The sequence below is a fragment of the Rhamphochromis longiceps genome, linkage group LG10, assembly GCF_057381845.1.
Source record: "Rhamphochromis longiceps isolate RC_006_pf linkage group LG10, R_longiceps_female_GT1.1, whole genome shotgun sequence".
NCBI classification, from domain to species: Eukaryota; Metazoa; Chordata; class Actinopteri; order Cichliformes; family Cichlidae; genus Rhamphochromis; species Rhamphochromis longiceps.
Window position 1 is genome coordinate 9,792,036 of NC_140566.1, and position 16,832 is coordinate 9,808,867.

The 16,832-nt window shown below is 40.6% G+C and overlaps 1 protein-coding gene across 5 annotated transcripts in view; it reads right to left on the minus strand.

The window, feature by feature from the left end:
* specc1 (sperm antigen with calponin homology and coiled-coil domains 1) overlaps nucleotides 1-16,832 on the minus strand; it is an 80,169-nt gene that overhangs the window by 1,676 nt on the left and 61,661 nt on the right. For 2 of the 5 annotated variants that reach the window (XM_085420091.1, XM_085420092.1), the window contains exons 13-14: nucleotides 9,501-9,617; nucleotides 3,625-3,684 (exon numbers count right to left, since the gene is read on the minus strand). In XM_085420091.1, coding sequence (XP_085276217.1) covers nucleotides 3,625-3,684; nucleotides 9,501-9,617 — 177 coding nt within the window. Of the gene's footprint in view, nucleotides 1-1,863; nucleotides 2,002-3,624; nucleotides 3,685-9,500; nucleotides 9,618-16,832 lie in introns of those variants that run through there. The other 3 variants (XM_085420093.1, XM_085420095.1, XM_085420094.1) reach the window with 3 other exon arrangements.

Genomic DNA, 16,832 nt, shown 5'->3' on the forward strand with positions numbered 1-16,832 from the left:
ATTCACTTCATTACTGAGGTCCAGCTCTTGGTGTGTGTTTAACATCAGAATTCAGTAGTTCTGGTAAAGCTTATTCCCACAGGCTGCCAAACTTCAGTTGATTACTTCAGCAAAGCCACTAATTTTTTGTCCTGGAAGAAATGAAACTTGACCTGGTTAGCATTAAACTCTTTAGTGTCAACACACTTAAAGCTGATGACGTTTGTGTTTAGAGTACCATATACGCATGAAGGAAAAAACATGGCAAAAAGCCCGAAAGCACACAAACTGTACACACCTTAGTGATTGTGTGTGTGTGTGTCTGTGTGTGTGGGTGTGTGTGTTTAGGAATAACTTGGGTCTATGACCAATGGAATGAGTTAGTCTTTACATGTGGCAGTAACACTCATAACTAAAATATTTGATTTATCCCAAAATATAGTCAGAGAGAAGTCGTCTTCTTCGAAAATTGATCGGTTTTGATCATTTCGTAAGGACGATTTCTAAAACAGTGCTGTTGTTTTGCCTCCGTCTGTGCTTTCGTGTGGGTAAGCCTGCATAGGGAAGAAGACGTCACTCACATCCGCTGCAGAAAACAAACTTTAGACATAACATCTTAGCCAAAACGGGATTATGATTTTTTTTCCCCATTTTGCAAGGCCTAAGGTTTATCTAACCAACTCAATGAATAAGATTAGCCGAGTTTGTGAGAAGTATTGACATTCCCGTACACAGTGACGAAGGAGGTTTTTTCCCAAATTAATAATTTGCAAGCTTACAGAGAAATCAAGGTTAAAAATGTTCATTAAAGTAGTAGTTTAATACTTTAATACCTCAAACAAACCTCCCAATTAATGGCTCAGCTACCCACACAGTACTTCCTTTGTCTCATAACTGAAAGTGTTCAGTCTGCATCAGTCAGCCACAAGATTAAAACCACAGGTAAAGCAAGTGATATCAATCACCTTGCAATGTTCTTGTTCTTACAATGTCCCAAGCAGACATCCTAAAGGGACTCCTACAGAAGCCCAACATTGGCCTGCATAGACATTATTTCACAGCAGCCACAGTGATATGAAATATTAGATAAACACGGGCATTAAAAAAGGCTGTGTATCGTGACTAACACCTGTGTTTACCTTATATGTTCCATTACAATGGCTGTTGTGAAAAAGCTCTTTGTCTTGAAGTTCAGATGTTGATTCAGATGTTAAGGCCACCCTGGGTGACCTGTAGTACCCTAAAGGTGATCACTTCGTTATTGATTTATATGTATACTACTTGTACTTTTGTTTCTTACAAAATGCACATAGAACTGGTTTAGCCTGGGCTTAAAAAAATATCAGGAATGGCGTTCCTCCAGTTTAAGGAGTACTCACATATGATAAATCTCAGTTTAATAAATAATACCAAGAGATTTCATTTTTCATGTGGTGCAGCCTGGCATTGCTTTAGACTGGGTGTGAGCATGAAAGTTGTACCTTTTCTCTGGTAGCTAATTTAAAGTGCAACATTTCAGTGGGTGCAGGAAATAACACCAAACACACAAAGTGTTTCTGTGCAGTTTCTATCACAGTGTGTCTGCAGGTTAAAGGTCCAGATGCGGGGCGGGATCAGTGTCTGATAAATCCACTCTCAGATGGAGAAGGAGCTAAGGAAGGGAGGACATAAGAGACTGAATGATACTAATTTTGTGTTATTTAAAGCTCAGACTAGGCAGTTAGGGCAGAATTGGGGTGAAGTTTATATAACCCCCAACTTCAAAAAAGTTGGGATTCTGTTTAAAATATAAACAAAAACAGAAGGCAATTACAATTCTTGTAGTAAAAGACACATTTTATTCACAATAGAACACAGAAAATATATCAACAGTTTAAATAGAGAAAATGTACCGCTAAGAAAAAAATAAGGTAATTTTGAAGTTGAGGGCAGCAACACACTTCAAAAAACGTGAAACATGAAATAGGGACATGTTTCTCACTGACATCATCTCCTCTTCTATCAGCAACAGACTGTAAACATCTGGAAATAGAGGCCGGCAGATGGGCAATTTGATACATCATTTTATTTAGATTTTACACAGTGTTACAGCATTTTTTGAAATGGGGTTGTAGTAATGAGCTATGTTGTCCTGGTGCAGTCAGGCTGTTGTGTTCATGGCCACTGTTAGTTTAGGTCAAAGGTCAATGCTCCCTAAGAGAGACAGGGAACCATTCACGCTCACATTCACAGCTGATGGTGACTCTAAACCTAGGGCCAGTTTAGAGTCACCAATCCACCTGACGTGCATGTCTTTGGGCCATGATGGATGGCTGGGGTGCCTTGGACTACTACTGAAAACTAAGTTGTTTTAAACAATAAGAACTAAACTGAAAAAGCAAACCCACTGTGTGGGCATTAGTGCGGTTAAGGCTACGTAAGCAAAGATATACCACACACTTTGTCCACACTACTGCAGCAACAAAAATTTAGTCAAACCATTGTAGTCAATATTCTGAGAAAGATAAGCAATAGTTTATGAGTCATATTATTTCTCAATCAAAAAATACAAACTACGATTTCTTTCTTAGTTTTAACTTATACCGTTTCTTGTCTTGTTATTAATATCAAATTTTTAGAGAAGCCTAAAATGTTCTTAAAAAATAGGTCAACACACTTGCTGTTAAAATGTGTGTGTGATCACTCCTTTGACTAACCACTCAGTATTTCCTATATAATGACAGGCAGCAGAGAGCAGGAAACTGATGATTTTGGCATTCACGTCACCACTTTGTTTCATAACTGAAAGTGTTCAGTCTATCTGTACCAATCAACCACAACACTAACAGCACTGACAGGTAACAACTAACATCCATCATCTAGCTGCAGACAACCTTGGCTGCTAACCTTCATGTGGAAGTTCTTTTGACACGTACCACCCCTCTAAACATTGTTTGTAGACCATGCACGCAACCTTCTCAGGCAACAGGCCTCCGCAGTGGACCCATAAAAAACACCCAAAGTTTGTTGCTGTGAGATATGAGTGCTAACCACTGTGCCACTATCCTTCTACTGCTGAAAGAACAAAACACACTTTGGTATCCAACTCAAACTAAGCCAAAATTCCAGTTATTTGTTTTCTTCACTGCTTATCCAGCTTAATGTCGTGGGGTTACTGAAGCCTGACCTAGCTGTCACAGGATGAGAGACAAGGTATGTCCCAGATAGTTTAGCCCTTAGGTTTGAAACTGGGGACCTAAGGGCCAAAAAATAAACAAACAAATAAATAAAAAAAAATGTTGAAGTATCTGTTTTTGAACAATTTATACTAGCTTTGTTACCAGAAGCTGATAGTCCCGTGTTCCTTAAAATAAATAGGAGCAGCTTTGTTTATAACTTGGCAAACACTGAAGGGCAATTTTTTCACAAAGTCTAAATATTTCAGTGGAGCAAAAGAGCCGATAACGATTTGTTTTCCCCATATAAGAAAAGATTATTTCCAAGGAAGAGTACTGGAACACACTTCTGGGCCAATCTCTGTTCTGAAGTTTCATATCTTAAAAGTTTAGCAAATCAAAGTGGTCTGTTTCCAGTTTGTCTAATCAAAAGCTCTGTGTTTTCCAAGTGTGTTTGTGTTTGTGTGAGGTCTGGTGTGGTTTAACTCACCAGGGAGGGTTTGATGCCAATGCTCTCAGCTGCCTGGAAAGCTAGAGTCAGATTCCGGACCTGAAGAAAAAAAAAACCCCAAAAAACGCTCATATCAGGAAACAGAGAAAATGTGAACGTCTCGGTCATTCTGCAACACTACACATGGAGGAAGAATCAGAAACAATAAGCTCACAAATACCATAATAAACCATACAATATCCCAAGAGACCGTTTGAAGCCTACATAAGCCTCTGCTTTTTTGTGTCAGCTGCATATTCACTCATGTTTATCTGATAAGTTTAAAGCCATACTGGTTGAGAGCTATCAGGAAATCCAATTTGGATCCCCTTGAAGCCTGTAACACAAAACTATTTGTGTTTGTATAATTACATCTCTACAGAAAGCACATGATGAGTGTAAAGAACAAAGTAACCCCTCCATGTGAGCACTGCTGATAGAAAGTCAAACTCATCAACGTACTGAATGCTATGCTTCACTCTAAACTCGGGTTAAAATTTTCTCTTTCTTTCCTTCGTACCGAGAGCACAGGCCCCCCCGACTCATGAATAGAAACTCTTGTGATCGCTCAAACCTTCATATTAACTGCCTTGAGGCATCATCACAGCTGGGATGACGAATTGATAAATTATGAATTCTTAATAATTAGTTCTGCAGCTGCAGACCTTCACCTAAAATACAGGTTCGCCTATAATGTCATCTTTCTTAAAAATTCCGTATGATAAAGGGGTGAAGGAGGGCAGGAGTGGGAGTACTGGGAGGACAGATTACACTGGGAGGAAGGTGGGTGTTTGGGCCTTGGGGAAAGTCACTCAGCAACAGTTATTAAAGGCAATGCAGCTCAATTGAATTATTCAGAGAGAGATGGGTTGTGCAATGTTTCTGTCGTCAACTTAATGTTATACTTTCACACTGACATAACCCTGTGTACCCACGCCTGCATCACTAATTTGTCACGTAGGATGTGTCGGGCCTTGTCAGAGGTGTTTGTCTATTGTTTTAATCTTGTAGCGGTGGGGTGAAGGACCCACAGTCCCCAGAGAGGAGCCACATTGTTTGCAGCACTACTGTATATACCACCTGCATGTCTGCATTACACAGCCGTCAGCACTGAGCTATAACTGCTGCTCAGTGCTCCAAATCACTTAGACTACAGAAATGGCTACATTCATAATTCATACTGAGGCTGTCTCTTACTGCAAAATGAACAATGTGGCAGTGCTATAAAACCTAAACATATATGTACAGGAAGTCGGTAATATGCAAGTTAATGATGGAAAAAATCTCTCCTGCAAAATAGCATCAGAGTATTACAGGGCTGTTATCGTCCTCCTGGTGATCTTTCACATGAACACATCAGAGGTTGATCATTTTTATGGCTGACATTCTACTCAAACAAGATGTTGGAGCTTTATGTGCACTTCTGGAGACTGAGTTGTCAGGTTGAACGTGCGCTTTGCCCTGCAGCCTTAATCAGAGAGAACATTCATCCTGAGACTGAAGAAGAAAAAGATGAAAGCAGGCAGAGTGAGTTCATCAAACAAAAACAAAAAAAATTACAAGCGGCTTCTCTGAATTTGAGTTGGAATTCAGAGAAGACAGACAGATATACGTCAAAATATCTGTCTGTCACTTAATCTTATGTAGGTGGAAATTTTTTTTCAGCATTTAGTCAGAGAGTGCTGCAGTAACCTCCAACAGTATGCACATTTCTCTACATGTGAGTTTACTCCAGCGTACAAGCTGACATGAAACCAGAAATTTGCTCAAATATGTGTGTATTAGCTTGTGTGGGTTATGACCCAGTGATCACTGTGAGAGAGAATTCATCCTAAGAATAAGAAAAATGACCCTGATTGCATTAAACATTGGAATACCATATAAGACAATATTAAATCATTTCACATATAAAAAAATTAATAATGGAGCAGCTCCTAAAATAGTAAAACAGGCAATAAAGATAAATATATAAATAAGTCAAGATCAGTATATTTCCAGGTAGAGCAGGGCGATATGACCAAAAATATTTATCACGATATACACATTTGAAAATTTGCGATAACGATATAACTGACTAGACAAAATACTTTACAACAGCAACTACAAAAACCAAATAAAACATCAATGTATCTTCACTTAAACAAGCAGCTGTTTTTTTTATGTGCATTAAAGTTATATAATATAAAAAAATTAACAGTGCAAATGCAAATTCCTTGCTGACAGTTTAACCAAAAAGCATTTGCAGTGGAAATTGATTGTCCGACATATCCATAACCATGTATAACATCCACAAAACTTAAAAAGAGGTTATACACACAATACGGTAATATTACGTTCAATTCAATTCAATTTTATTTATATAGTGCCAAATCACAACATAAGTCGCCTTACGGCGCTTCATAGATACAGAGACAGTACGTATCACTCCGCAAGGCTACTGTCTACGATAGCCGTAATGCTCCATCAAGCGATGCAGGTTTTTAGCTTAGCAAAGTCGTACTGAAACATTTGACAGATTTTCGAGTGCCGTGTACCACATAAAATTGTTTCGAGGTCAGTAAACACAACCAGAATTCATACATAAGGGGCACCGTCGATTTTCAGAAAAATCAAAGGATTGATTTTTAGTATTTTCCATATTTTCAAAAAAAACGCGGTAATAACGACAGCCCGCTAGCGTGCTCTACAAAAAATAGTGCTTTGTTGTGTATCTGACGGACGAAAGCTAAACGAGTTCCACACCACTGAAGTTGCAGCATTTTACAAACCAATTCATCAGTTTCATTCAACGATCCGCTTTCGCGCTTCTAATTCTCTGTCGCCGCCATGCTTTTTCCGCCATGTGAGTATGAAAACAAAGGCACTTACCCATATTCTATCGCGATATTTCATTTTCTTATCGTTGCCCAACATTATACTGGTATTACCGTGAACGGTATGATATGGCCCAGCCCTATTTCCAGGCTTATCTTATTTCTCTCTGCTATTAAAAAAACCCCATTAAATTAGACAGGTCACGTATTTAGAAGTGACAAGCGTGTCCAAACTTTGGATAGCAAAGTAACCTAGTTTGCAATGGAAAAAAAGAGGAAAATAAAAACTGCAATTCTTTTAAAACAGCAATGATGTCATAAAACATACTTTAGCAACATTTTTTTTCTGGCACCCACTTCCAAGGTGCATGGAGAAGACAAAGATCTGATGACGTGAAGACTCCAGTGACACTAAAAGTATTAGAGACCAACTTTACCCGATAGACCACCTAATAGAAGGTACTTTAGTCAGGACCACAACAGTCAAAAGATTTTTCTGATCTGCAGTGAGTGATATCAGGCCGTATGATCTTCTGTTTAACATACATGGAAAGCCACTGGTGGGAAGAAGTATCACAGAAGACAGCAGGCATCAGTGACAACAGATATGACACTGATAGTCAGATATATCAAGTCAGGTATAATATGAATGTAGGTGCCAGGGTGGAGGCAGTTTGCAAAGTACCTTGCAGATATGCAGAACCTGTTTAAGCTGTTTGAAGGTTAAAACAGCTTAAAGAGCATGCTCTACATGTTCTGGGCCCTGACATCAGCTCATCTGCTGATGACCAGTCAGTGCTCCTCACAGAGAACAGTGTGAATTCAGCCTCGCGTAAGTACTGCTCCAAACATGAGTTAACATGACTGATAAACAAAGAACCAAATGTGGCATTAAGGATTAAAAGTGTCAAAAAACAGCAATTTACTAATTGAAGTAATCTAATAAATTTACATTTATACATTAATTTGCTCACTTGCTCACTCATTGCTATAACTCTCTCCTGGTTTGAACCTAAAATTTCAATCACCAGTTCAGCTCTTGTCTAATTTGATGGACAAACTAATGGGGGCAGAAGCATCTCTGTGCGAGATCTTTGCTGGATTCTTTTTCTGATTCTTAAGGACATGACTTTCAGGTGTTGCTTCTTATGTGCTTGACCTTTAAGGACGCACAGCGGAACATATGAATAAAAAAAGCAGTCCAAAAAATTTCCAAAGAAAAGGTTCAGAAGACCTTGAAAAAGCCCAGAGAACTATTGTTCAAGACCACTTTAAAAATCACATGAAAGTCTGGCTCGATGGAAGCAAAACGTGAAGAAACTAGGGGTTTTGCACAGTACTATACAGGGAGTGCAGAATTATTAGGCAAGTTGTATTTTTGAGGAATAATTTTATTATTGAACAACAACCATGTTCTCAATGAACCCAAAAATCTCATTAATATCAAAGCTGAATGTTTTTGGAAGTAGTTTTTAGTTTTAGCTATTTTAGGGGGATATCTGTGTGTGCAGGTGACTATTACTGTGCATAATTATTAGGCAACTTAACAAAAAACAAATATATACCCATTTCAATTATTTTTTTTTACCAGTGAAACCAATATAACATCTCCACATTCACAAATATACATTTCTGACATTCAAAAACAAAACAAAAACAAATCAGCGACCAATATAGCCACCTTTCTTTGCAAGGACACTCAAAAGCCTGCCATCCATGGATCCTGTCAGTGTTTTGATCTGTTCACCATCAACATTGTGTGCAGCAGCAACCACAGCCTCCCAGACACTGTTCAGAGAGGTGTACTGTTTTCCCTCCTTGTAAATCTCACATTTGATGATGGACCACAGGTTCTCAATGGGGTTCAGATCAGGTGAACAAGGAGGCCATGTTATTAGTTTTTCTTCTTTTATACCCTTTCTTGCCAGCCACGCTGTGGAGTACTTGGACGCGTGTGATGGAGCATTGTCCTGCATGAAAATCATGTTTTTCTTGAAGGATGCAGACTTCTTCCTGTACCACTGCTTGAAGAAGGTGTCTTCCAGAAACTGGCAGTAGGACTGGGAGTTGAGCTTGACTCCATCCTCAACCCGAAAAGGATGATACCAGCCCAAACCAGTACTCCACCTCCACCTTGCTGGCGTCTGAGTCGGACTGGAGCTCTCTGCCCTTTACCAATCCAGCCACGGGCCCATCCATCTGGCCCATCAAGACTCACTCTCATTTCATCAGTCCATAAAACCTTAGAAAAACCAGTCTTGAGATATTTCTTGGCCCAGTCTTGACGTTTCAGCTTGTGTGTCTTGTTCAGTGGTGGTCGTCTTTCAGCCTTTCTTACCTTGGCCATGTCTCTGAGTATTGCACACCTTGTGCTTTTGGGCACTCCAGTGATGTTGCAGCTCTGAAATATGGCCAAACTGGTGGCAAGTGGCATCTTGGCAGCTGCACGCTAGACTTTTCTCAGTTCATGGGCAGTTATTTTGCGCCTTGGTTTTTCCACACGCTTCTTGCGACCCTGTTGACTATTTTGAATGAAACGCTTGATTGTTCGATGATCACGCTTCAGAAGCTTTGCAATTTTGAGACTGCTGCATCCCTCTGCAAGATATCTCACTATTTTTAACTTTTCTGAGCCCGTCAAGTCCTTCTTTTGACCCATTTTGCCAAAGGAAAGGAAGTTGCCTAATAATTATGCACACCTGATATAGGGTGTTGATCTCATTAGACCACACCCCTTCTCATTACAGAGATGCACATCACCTAATATGCTTAATTGGTAGTAGGCTTTCGAGCCTATACAGCTTGGAGTAAGACAACATGCATGAAGAGGATGATGTGGACAAAATACTCATTTGCCTAATAATTCTGCACTCCCTGTAAATACAATTGATAATGTACATCTGCATCTGTTTTATAAATACTTATAACTTATAAATGCAATATATAAATTTCCAATGGGTTTCGTTGTTTAGGCGGTTCTGATTAACTGCTGGTGAGCCACTGTGTGTGTGTGTACGTGTTTGCGTGATTGCATGTGTGCTAGGCGTTCCTGTATTTTTCTACCTTATCTTGACTGATGAGTTCGTGGTAAGGGATGTGGGCAGGCAGATATGTGTGCAATAGGGCACAGAAAGCCAGGCCATCATTCCAACTGCTGCTGAAGTTGGTCACATCGATATTCTGAAGGCACAAGGAAAAAAAGAAAAAAAAAAGTAAAAGAAATTTAAAAAAATTAATTAGAGCAACATAATTTCAATAAAAATAATGATAATCAGCATAAAGTGCTAATAATTCAGGTAGAAGCACTAACAGCCTCTTGACAACATCACCATGCAGTGAAAAAGAAATCCATTAGGTCATAAAATCAAAGGAAAAATAATTAAAATTTAATCAAATTTGAAAGACGCAGAACAGCAGAAGAGTCCAGTCATTGATATTAGGAGGATCTTCTTTCTTGAATCACTTCAAAACAACAATGATCTCTGATCTCCTCTGCATGAAGGACATGCATAGCAGCACGTCCAGTTTGTTTGGTTTTAGTTATGTGATTCTCAGAGCATCATCACCTCGTGCACGGAGCATACAGCATATTCAGAGTATGATAACAGGAGAGGAGCTCGGAGGACACACTTCCTCTGGGCCATTGTTTGGAGGGTGCAGACTCTCTGTATAACAGATAAGTTATTTACAGTCTTCCTGTTTCATCCCTCTCATACGCTTTGGGAACAGAGCTCACAGCAAGGGAGGCCCTCGTGAGTCATGGGTACGTGTGTTAGATTCCTCCCATATATTATACGAAACCGGGGAAATTTACACTGCTTTGATCTGGATTCATCCTATTAAGGTGGAAATAATCTAAGAGTCCTAAACATTTTGTTTTAGATGGTAACATGCAAAATGAAAGCTACAATATGAATCTAAGAACTATTAGATTCACATAGCATTGTATATTCTAGTTGTATGTAATAATAATAATAATAATAATAATAATGGATTGGGAGGAAGCCAGAGTACCCGGAGGGAACCCACGCAAACACGGGGAGAACATGCAAACTCCACACAGAAAGACCTCGGCCTGATGTTGGAATTGAACTCAGGATCTTCTTGCTGTGCAGCAACAGTGCTAACCACCGTGCCGTCCAAAGACATGCAGCTTGAGGGGATAGGTTAATTGGAAAATCCAAATTGCCATTAGGTGTGAATGTCTGAGTGAATGTGAGCGCGAATGTTTGTCTGTCCCTGTGTGTTGGCCCTGCGACAGACTGGCGATCTGGCCAGGGTGTACCCCGCCTCTCGCCCTATGACAGCTGGGATAGGCTCCAGCGCCCCCCGCGACCCTGAAAAGGATAAGCGGAAGCGAATGGATGGATGGATGGAATAATAGATTGGATTTATATAGCGCTTTTCAAGGCACCCAAAGCGCTTTACAATGCCACTATTCATTTACTCTCGCATTCACACACTGGCGGAGGCAAGCTACGGTTGTAGCCACAGCTGCCCTGGGGCAGACTGACAGAAGCGAGGCTGCCATATCGCGCCATCAGCCCCTCTGGCCAACACCAGCAGGCGGTAGGTGAAGTGTCTTGCCCAAGGACACAACGACCAGAGAGTACGGGGATTGAACCGGCAACCTTCCGGTTACAGATGCGCTTCCCAACCCCCTGAGCCACGGTCGCCCCTTATCTGTGCTTTAATAGAAAGCACAGATAAGGATAATGGGACTGTCATTAGTTTTCCATTATCTGGTCATGAAGTATGAAACAATTAACCATCCTTGTTATGGACTGTCGACCTGTCCATGATGTACTCCCACCTCTCACCCAGTAACAGCTGGGCTAGGTTACAAAACCACTACCTCACCCCCGGAGTGGCTAGGTGGTTAGGAAAATAGGTGGGACAATGAACTATAAAGGGCACTGTGATCTGAGAAATCTTACTTCAAGCATGTTTACTACTTCTATTGAGACACCAAAGGGAACATTAGGGTCAGTTTATATTAAAACTGGAGTACGCAAGACAGAAATGCAAAGATAATTACAAATGACAGAAAAAAGTGGACATGGAGTAAGAAGCTGTCATAGGCAAGAGTTAGTGCAGTATATACATATGGGATAATGTATTTGGATGGATCATATTTGTGGTGATGCAATATAAAACATATTTTAATGGTATTGTGGTATTGTGCCACAGTGATGATAATTATCATTATAACACAGTCTCTTGATAAAGTTTTGTTTTGAACTCTTTACTTCACATAATAATGTTTAAATGGTAAATGGACTGGTTCTTATATAGCGCTTTTCTACTCTGTCCGAGCACTCAAAGCGCTTTATACAGCTGATTCATTCACCCAGTCACACCCATTCACACAAGCACTTCTAAGCTTAAGTGCTAAGTATCTAACATTCACACACATTCACACTCCGATGGATGCATCGGAGAGCAACATGGGGTTAGTATCTTGCCCAAGGATATTTGGCATGCAGACTGGAGCAGCCTGGGATCGAACCACCGACCTTCTGGTTAATGCCTGATCCGCTCTTCCACCTGAGCTACAGCCACCCCAAACACAGTTTTATTTTATATCTCCCAGTCACAATTAAGCACATTGAACTGCATTGTCCTGTACAGAACGTGCCATAAAAATGCAGTTTGATCGATAGAGAGGAATAGACAGTGTTTGGGATAAGAACTGCATTAAAGATCTTTTTGGGTACATCAGTGCGTCTGTAAACACAGCATTAGCTCCAGGGAGATGCTAAAGATGTGACATGTATTTGTTTACTGTTGCTCTAAGCCGGTGGTCATCAATCCTTGCCCCGGGGCCTGAGGGCTGCTGATTTTCATTCTACAAATCGAATCAGCGACTGATCCATACATGTGACGCCAGGTGAATGTAATTAACTACCTGATGGGATAGAAAAACAACAACTCTGGGTCCTGAGGACAGAAATTCAAAATCACAACTCTAAGTCACTGCAGTAATCAATATCCTCTGAGTTTCTAAGAAATGTTGACAGTTGTTCACTCGTCTACTTTGGCGTTAGAGGTTAGCTCAACTTAAAACCAGCTGCAGTTTCAGGGTGAGAGGCTAAACCAATGATAAGAGAAGGAAGAAGTGGTGCTATGCTGTGTTGTGATGTGGCTGTGACATTTACACATATCTACTGTGGTATATGATGCTATTTAATTGCTACGAAAGTGAGAATAGCTAAACCAGCGCAGAAGAGCTTGAGCCATGCTTTTATAGTTACACTTTACAGATGCCCCCTAAAGGCCTCACAAGCATGCAATTATAAAGTTACTGTTTTGAAAAGGGGACAGCTGTATGGTTACAGTCACTGAATGCATGTGTGTGTGTCTGCATGATGTGGCTGTGCAGAGCAGGCAGTTTGCATGTTGCTGCTTTCTTGGAACAGCTCCTCCAAATTACATGTGACAATGATTGAAATTGCTTTTCTCAGAAAAGCAAGAAAAAGATAAGCAGAAATATAGTGTCTTCATGTAGAACTGTCTTTGTGTGACTTTTAGTCCCTGTAAAAGTTAGAAATCTTTAATCTGTGCTCTTTTTTGTAGATCATTTAAAGTTTTCAAAGTTTAACCTAAACCTTAATTTCAAGTTTAAGTAATGTTTTGGATTTCAGTCGTGAGGCTTAATCTTAAGCTTAAGAGGCTTGGTGTCAATGCCCATCCATGTGCACTGTCATTTTGTAACTCGAGAAAACATAAAACTCCCAAATATAAAAACATGAGAGCTGGTCAACCAAACAAGCTGATCCAATTTGTGTCATAATGTGGCTCAGCAGTGCGTATCGCCCTAATGTTTTAATATAAGACCTCCCAACATATGGGGATTCTGCAGAAGAGAGTATGGATGGAGTCCGGGAGGATCAGAGCATCGGGGGGCTCCTGGACATTCTCTGGCACAATCTGGCGGTATCAGATACAGCAATACATAAAGTTCCAGAGGTTCTCAATTGGACTCATCTCTGTGGAATGTGAGGGCCAGTCATTGGCATCAATGCCTTGGTCATCCCAGAAGTGCCTACACATTCTGATCAAATGAGGCCAGACAGTGTCATGTGCTAGGAGGAACACAAAGCTCACTGTACCAGCGTAATGTCTGAAAATGGGTAGTGTTGGCTAGCGCACAGAAGTCTGTGCGGCCCTCTATCAATAACCCAATGCCAAACCCGTCATGCCGGATGGTGTTGCATACAGTGTCACCAGATGCTTTAACATATGATCAGCGTAAACCTGCTTTTATCTGTGAGGATAATGGCCTGCCAGTGGTGGCTAGTTCTGGTGTTCTCTAGCTAATGTCAGTTGCATTGCATAGTGCTGGACTGTGACTACTGCCTATGCAATTTGAATAGACCGCAGGTACTAGAATAAAATGCAAAATTAGATAAAGATCAGCCAGGATGGATAAGGAGAGAGCAGTGGTCTGTAGATACTAGGGATGGGTATCGAAAACCGGTTCTTGTTGAGAACCGGTTCCCACTGTTTCAATTCCTTGGAATCGTTTGCCACTTTTAAAAACGATTCCCTTATCGATTCCAGTCGCCCCGAATGACGTCATCACGTTGAGTAGCGTCTTTTACCCAGTAGGAAACACGGCGCCTGAGCGGCACAAACGCTCAAAAGTTTGGTTACACTTTATGAGAAAGGATGACAACAGGGCAACGTGCAATACTTGCAAAGTAGAGATTTCATCAAAGGGAGGAAACACTATGAACATGCAAAAGCATTTGCTCAAAAAACACGCGATTGCTTTCAACGAATGTCGTGTTTTTGATCCGCTCCGGACTAGCGAAGCTCAACCCAGCAGCAGCGGTAGCGTTTCCACGTCCTCTCCCGTTAATACTGCAGGTAACTAATCAATTAGCATTGCATATTATGTTAGCGCGATTTACCTTATTACAAAACCTGCTATTACTGTGCGTTGCATTTAGATAACCATGATGAGAGAGACAGAGTCTGGCTGGCTCAGATGCTGGCAGTTGTCGCTGCAGTCTACCGGCAGCGTCTCCTTTCAGGCCAGGATAGACGAATGTCACCGAGCAGTGTCTAAGTTTGTGGTCAAAGGCTTGCACCCATTTGCCACAGCACATGCCCCCGATTTCACTTTGGTAAGTGAATGTGTTTAATTGTAGGCAGGACATTACTGGATATTCTTGTGTAATTGCTACAGAATAATTTATGTTAAACTTTGTTATTGCTACAGGAGAATATTTATTTTATTATTTTACATATACATTTTTTTTCCTGGGGACCCTGTGACACCCCATTGAAGAGCCGTAGGCTGGATCTCTTAAGATCTCACTGTTGGGTTTGTAAGGCCATGTTACTCCTAAATTTCTATCTTGTTCAAAGAGAAGATATAAAACACAGTTCTAAGCTAATCGACCTTAGTGTTCTCCTTTTAAAAAAAAAAAAAAGAATCGATAAGAGAATCGATAAGGAATCGAATCGTTAAACAGAATCGAAAATGGAATCGGAATCGTTAAAATCTTATCAATACCCATCCCTAGTAGATACTGCTTAAAAAAAACCAAACATTGGTTTTTGGGTGTTGTTTGATGTTGCCTCTGAAAACATAGTTCAACTTGAGGAGTACTAATAACTTCAGGTGGTATGTGTGTGCACAGACGCTAAAATTTGCACAATGAATATTTATCACACTATTAATGGAGAATGAAAGTGTGTTTTTGTTTGAGTCATCAAGCCAAGCTGCAAAACATCTGTGGTCACAATGAGTTCTGAAGGAGCAGGAAGTCCTGAGTTCAGGCTTTGTTCACATTCAAGGAAAGCAATAAACACATGATGCAAGAAATTTTAAAGGAAGTTCCTGTCATTATATATATATATATTATAGCCCCTTGACAACCCTCAATAACTATTATTAATATACAGTGACATGTTCATAAACTGACACCGAAAGCGAAGCTGCACCGGCCCTTTTTTCATCTGTCAGCTATGAGCCTGTTCCATGTGAAGGCCAGACCTGTGCAGTCATGTCAGATCACATTCCTCTCACAGCTCCCCATTCCCTCTCGTAGCTGGCTCAGCAGCAGCACTAATCACAGTGTGTGTGTGTGTGTGTCCATCCTACTGTATGTGCAAACATACAAAGACACGCACAGTCAGACTCCAGGACAAAGATGGACAGTGACAAATAAGTTGATAAGAAAAAACTGCAAAGGGCAGATTCGCATGTGTGACATGTGTGAGGGAGTGTGGCTGGATAGGGAGACTGACATTTTGACCCAGCCCAGAGCTGGTGGTACAGGTATGTCTGAGTTCAGGGTGGGTGCTGGAGTTCGTTCAGGGTGGAAAGAGAGGGACAGGCATGAATGCTAAACCAGCAGTGGACAACAACAGCTCTCTGGGAGCCGGATCAGAAAAGCAAACACAGCATCAAGCGACAGGAAGTGTCTCGTTCTGCACAAAAGGCAGAACCGCCACATTTTAGGGCTCAGAGAAAAAGAGTATGAGAGAGAAGCAGGGAGAGAGAAAAGACATCCACACATATTGGATGCAAATATTAATAGCATTAATAGCTAAAACATGGTGACAAAATCCCCAGAGAGCCATGCCACGCAAACATTTACTCTTATGAATGTTTGAATAGCCTATAACATTCTGCTCCTTCTAAAAGAGCACAAACAGCATTTTAAAAATCTGTTCTGTTGTCATCAAACAGACAACAGAACAGTTAAAGTTATAAAACTGAAATTCTGCAAAACATAATTTCATTTTCAAAAAAAAACAAACACGGTCATAAAATCAATCAGTGAAGATTATTTTCCTGTCAATAAACAAAACAAAAATCTAATAACCATTTAAGGCCTTTGAGTAGCTTTAGCTGTGGTGGACATTAAAAGGTCAAGGACATGTCACATCCATCCTGGATGACACGTCCTTCCTGCTGTAAACCAACCACACAAGCTGGCTGGCTGAAGCGCACACAGACGGTGATTAACACCGCAGAAACAAAAGGAAAGGGTGTGTGCTCCTGGTGCCACATAAGGATGATAGCACACTGCTGTAATGCTGTCATGGCAGCTGATACTCTGATTTCAGACATGGTGTAAATGCAAGTACGGCAAGTAAACCTATGCTATGGCAGATAAACTGAATTACAGTACATATCAAACACACAGTTTGTCAAAACCCCAAGTAGGAAATATCAGGCTGGAGGGTTATTTTCTGACATTTCACATCAAATACATGAAAGAAAAGACATAGAAGGAAGTGAGAAGGAGAAAATCTTAATAAATCTCGTAATGAAACATAGTTTTGAGCACTGATCCCAGGCAGGTGGGACCATGGAGATAAAGTAAGCAATCACAGGAGTTCTCCACAGACTCAGCTTGTTGATTGCATTAGGCT